The sequence below is a fragment of the Oncorhynchus mykiss genome, chromosome 18, assembly GCF_057628025.1.
Source record: "Oncorhynchus mykiss isolate SJ-2025 chromosome 18, ASM5762802v1, whole genome shotgun sequence".
NCBI classification, from domain to species: domain Eukaryota; kingdom Metazoa; phylum Chordata; class Actinopteri; order Salmoniformes; family Salmonidae; genus Oncorhynchus; species Oncorhynchus mykiss.
The window spans coordinates 1,932,501-1,937,500 of NC_143039.1; the positions used below are offsets into that span (position 1 = coordinate 1,932,501).

A 5,000-nucleotide genomic window follows, 5' to 3' on the forward strand; every position below is an offset into this window, starting at 1 on the left:
GTATAGAAGTATTGATTGTGTTGAACAGAAGTATTGATTGTGTTGTACAGAAGCCGTGGTCTTACTTGGTGGGGATGATTACCGTTATGGGGACTCTGAACAGAGGGCCAGAGCTGGGGGACGCGGTGTCATAACCACACACCTGAAACACAACAGGATCAATACTGGATTAAATACTGGACATCCTCCTCTCTCTCTCTCTTCCTGAAACAGGTTCAATACTGGACATCCTCCTCTCTCTCTTCCTGAAACAGGTTCAATACTGGATTAAATACTGGACATCCTCCTCTCTATCTCTCTCTTCCTGAAACAGGTTCAATACTGGACATCCTCCTCTCTCTCTCTTCCTGAAACAGGATCAATACTGGATTAAATATTGGACATCCTCCTCTCTCTCTTCCTGAAACAAGTTCAATACTGGATTAAATACTGGACATCCTCCTATCTCTCTCTCTCTCTTCCTGAAACAGGTTCAATACTGGACATCCTCCTCTCTCTCTCTTCCTGAAACAGGTTCAATACTGGATTAAATACTGGACATCCTCTTCTCTCTCTCTTCCTGAAACAGGTTCAATACTGGACATCCTCCTCTCTCTCTCTTCCTGAAACAGGATCAATACTGGATTAAATACTGGACATCCTCCTCTCTCTCTCTTCCTGAAACAGGATCAATACTGGATTAAATACTAGACATCCTCCTCTCTCTCTCTCTCTCTTCCTGAAACAGGTCCAATACTGGATTAAATACTGGACATCCTCCTCTCTCTCTCTCTCATCCTGAAACAGGTTCAATACTGGACATCCTCCTCTCTCTCTCTTCCTGAAACAGGATCAATACTGGATTAAATATTGGACATCCTCCTCTCTCTCTTCCTGAAACAAGTTCAATACTGGATTAAATACTGGACATCCTCCTATCTCTCTCTCTCTCTTCCTGAAACAGGTTCAATACTGGACATCCTCCTCTCTCTCTCTTCCTGAAACAGGATCAATACTGGATTAAATACTGGACATCCTCCTCTCTCTCTCTTCCTGAAACAGGTCCAATACTGGACATCCTCCTCTCTCTCTCTTCCTGAAACAGGATCAATACTGGATTAAATACTGGACATCCTCCTCTCTCTCTCTCTCTCTCTTCCTGAAACAGGTTCAATACTGGATTAAATACTGGACATCCTCCTCTCTCTCTCTTCCTGAAACAGGTTCAATACTGGATTAAATACTGGACATCCTCCTCTCTCTCTCTTCCTGAAACAGGTTCAATACTGGATTCAATACTGGACATCCTCCTCTCTCTCTCTTCCTGAAACAGGTTCAATACTGGACATCCTCCTCTCTCTCTCTTCCTGAAACAGGTTCAATACTGGATTAAATACTGGACATCCTCCTCTCTCTCTCTCTCTCTCTTCCTGAAACAGGTTCAATACTGGATTCAATGCTGGACATCCTCCTCTCTCTCTCTTCCTGAAACAGGTTCAATACTGGACATCCTCCTCTCTCTCTCTTCCTGAAACAGGTTCAATACTGGATTAAATACTGGACATCCTCCTCTCTCTCTCTCTCTCTCTTCCTGAAACAGGTTCAATACTGGATTAAATACTGGACATCCTCCTCTCTCTCTCTCTTCCTGAAACAGGTTCAATACTGGATTAAATACTGGACATCCTCCTCTCGCTCTCTCTCTCTTCCTGAAACAGGTTCAATACTGGACATCCTCCTCTCTCTCTCTCTCTTCCTGAAACAGGTTCAATACTGGACATCCTTCTCTCTCTCTCTCTCTCTTCCTGAAACAGGTTCAATACTGGATTAAATATTGGACATCCTCCTCTCTCTCTCTTCCTGAAACAGGTTCAATACTGGATTAAATACTGGACATCCTCCTCTCTCTCTCTTCCTGAAACAGGTTCAATACTGGATTAAATATTGGACATCCTCCTCTCTCTCTCTTCCTGAAACAGGTTCAATACTGGATTAAATACTGGACATCCTCCTCTCTCTCTCTCTCTCTCTCTCTCTCTCTCTCTCTCTCTCTCTCTCTCTCTCTCTCTCTCTCTCTCTCTCTCTCTCTCTCTCTCTCTCTCTCTCTCTCTCTCTCTCTCTCTCTCTCTCTCTCTCTCTCTCTCTCTCTCTCTCTCTCTCTCTCTCTCTCTCTCTCTCTCTCTCTCTCTCTCTCTCTCTCTCTCTCTCTCTCTCTCTCTCTCTCTCTCTCTCTCTCTCTCTCTCTCTCTCTCTCTCTCTCTCTCTCTTCCTGAAACAGGTTCAATACTGGATTCAATGCTGGACATCCTCCTCTCTCTCTCTTCCTGAAACAGGTTCAATACTGGACATCCTCCTCTCTCTCTCTCTTCCTGAAACAGGTTCAATACTGGATTAAATACTGGACATCCTCCTCTCTCTCTCTTCCTGAAACAGGTTCAATACTGGACATCCTCCTCTCTCTCTCTTCCTGAAACAGGTTCAATACTGGACATCCTCCTCTCTCTCTCTTCCTGAAACAGGTTCAATACTGGACATCCTCCTCTCTCTCTCTTCCTGAAACAGGTTCAATACTGGATTAAATACTGGACATCCTCCTCTCTCTCTCCTCTCCGTACCTCAGTATAATGCAGTCCCTCTCCTCTCCTCACCTCAGTATAAACCAGTCCCTCTCTCCTCTCCGTACCTCAGTATAATGCAGTCCCTCTCCTCTCCTCACCTCAGTATAAACCAGTCCCTCTCTCCTCTCCGTACCTCAGTATAAACCAGTCCCTCTCTCTCCTCTCCGTACCTCAGTATAAACCAGTCCCTCTCTCCTCTCCGTACCTCAGTATAAACCAGTCCCTCTCTCCTCTCCGTACCTCAGTATAATGCAGTCTCTCTCTCCTCTCCGTACCTCAGTATAAACCAGTCCCCCTCTCTCCTCTCCGTACCTCAGTATAATGCAGTCCCTCTCTCTCCTCTCCGTACCTCAGTATAAACCAGTCCCTCTCTCTCCTCTCCGTACCTCAGTATAAACCAGTCCCTCTCTCTCCTCTCCGTACCTCAGTATAAACCAGTCCCTCTCTCTCCTCTCCGTACCTCAGTATAAACCAGTCCCTCTCTCCTCTCCGTACCTCAGTATAATGCAGTCCCTCTCTCTCCTCTCCGTACCTCAGTATAATGCAGTCCCTCTCTCTCCTCTCCGTACCTCAGTATAATGCAGTCCCTCTCTCTCCTCTCCGTACCTCAGTATAAACCAGTCCCTCTCTCTCCTTTCCGTACCTCAGTATAAACCAGTCCCTCTCTCTCCTCTCCGTACCTCAGTATAATGCAGTCCCTCTCCTCTCCTCACCTCAGTATAAACCAGTCCCTCTCTCCTCTCCGTACCTCAGTATAAACCAGTCCCTCTCTCTCCTCTCCGTACCTCAGTATAATGCAGTCTCTCTCTCCTCTCCGTACCTCAGTATAAACCAGTCCCTCTCTCCTCTCCGTACCTCAGTATAATGCAGTCTCTCTCTCCTCTCCGTACCTCAGTATAAACCAGTCCCCCTCTCTCCTCTCCGTACCTCAGTATAATGCAGTCCCTCTCTCTCCTCTCCGTACCTCAGTATAATGCAGTCCCTCTCTCTCCTCTCCGTACCTCAGTATAAACCAGTCCCTCTCTCTCCTCTCCGTACCTCAGTATAAACCAGTCCCTCTCTCTCCTCTCCGTACCTCAGTATAAACCAGTCCCTCTCTCCTCTCCGTACCTCAGTATAATGCAGTCCCTCTCTCTCCTCTCCGTACCTCAGTATAATGCAGTCCCTCTCTCTCCTCTCCGTACCTCAGTATAAACCAGTCCCTCTCTCTCCTCTCCGTACCTCAGTATAAACCAGTCCCTCTATCCTCTCCGTACCTCAGTATAATGCAGTCCCTCTCTCTCCTCTCCGTACCACAGTATAATGCAGTCCCTCCCTCTCCTCTCCGTACCTCAGTATAATGCAGTCCCTCTCTCTCCTCTCCGTACCTCAGTATAATGCAGTCCCTCTCTCTCCTCTCCGTACCTCAGTATAAACCAGTCCCTCTCTCTCCTCTCCGTACCTCAGTATAAACCAGTCCCTCTCTCCTCTCCGTACCTCAGTATAATGCAGTCTCTCTCTCCTCTCCGTACCTCAGTATAAACCAGTCCCCCTCTCTCCTCTCCGTACCTCAGTATAATGCAGTCCCTCTCTCTCCTCTCCGTACCTCAGTATAATGCAGTCCCTCTCTCTCCTCTCCGTACCTCAGTATAAACCAGTCCCTCTCTCTCCTCTCCGTACCTCAGTATAAACCAGTCCCTCTCTCTCCTCTCCGTACCTCAGTATAAACCAGTCCCTCTCTCCTCTCCGTACCTCAGTATAATGCAGTCCCTCTCTCTCCTCTCCGTACCTCAGTATAATGCAGTCCCTCTCTCTCCTCTCCGTACCTCAGTATAAACCAGTCCCTCTCTCTCCTCTCCGTACCTCAGTATAAACCAGTCCCTCTATCCTCTCCGTACCTCAGTATAATGCAGTCCCTCTCTCTCCTCTCCGTACCACAGTATAATGCAGTCCCTCCCTCTCCTCTCCGTACCTCAGTATAATGCAGTCCCTCTCTCTCCTCTCCGTACCTCAGTATAATGCAGTCCCTCTCTCTCCTCTCCGTACCTCAGTATAAACCAGTCCCTCTCTCTCTCTCCTCTCCGTACCTCAGTATAAACCAGTCCCTCTCTCTCCTCTCCGTACCTCAGTATAAACCAGTCCCTCTCTCTCCTCTCCGTACCTCAGTATAAACCAGTCCCTCTCTCCTCTCCGTACCTCAGTATAATGCAGTCCCTCCCTCTCCTCTCCGTACCTCAGTATAATGCAGTCCCTCTCTCTCCTCTCCGTACCTCAGTATAATGCAGTCCCTCTCTCTCCTCTCCGTACCTCAGTATAAACCAGTCCCTCTCTCTCTCTCCTCTCCGTACCTCAGTATAAACCAGTCCCTCTCTCTCTCTCCTCTCCGTACCTCAGTATAATGCAGTCCCTCTCTCTCCTCTCCGT

General features: G+C 47.6%; 1 protein-coding gene across 4 annotated transcripts in view; it reads right to left on the bottom strand.

Annotated features, from left to right (window-relative positions):
• Positions 1-5,000, bottom strand: part of LOC149975346 (tripeptidyl-peptidase 2-like) — a 70,851-nt gene that overhangs the window by 37,066 nt on the left and 28,785 nt on the right. For all 4 annotated transcript variants that reach the window (XM_090206930.1, XM_090206928.1, XM_090206929.1 and 1 more), the window contains exon 14: positions 66-142. In XM_090206930.1, the coding sequence (XP_090063056.1) occupies positions 66-142 (77 nt within the window). The remainder of the gene's footprint in view (positions 1-65; positions 143-5,000) is intronic.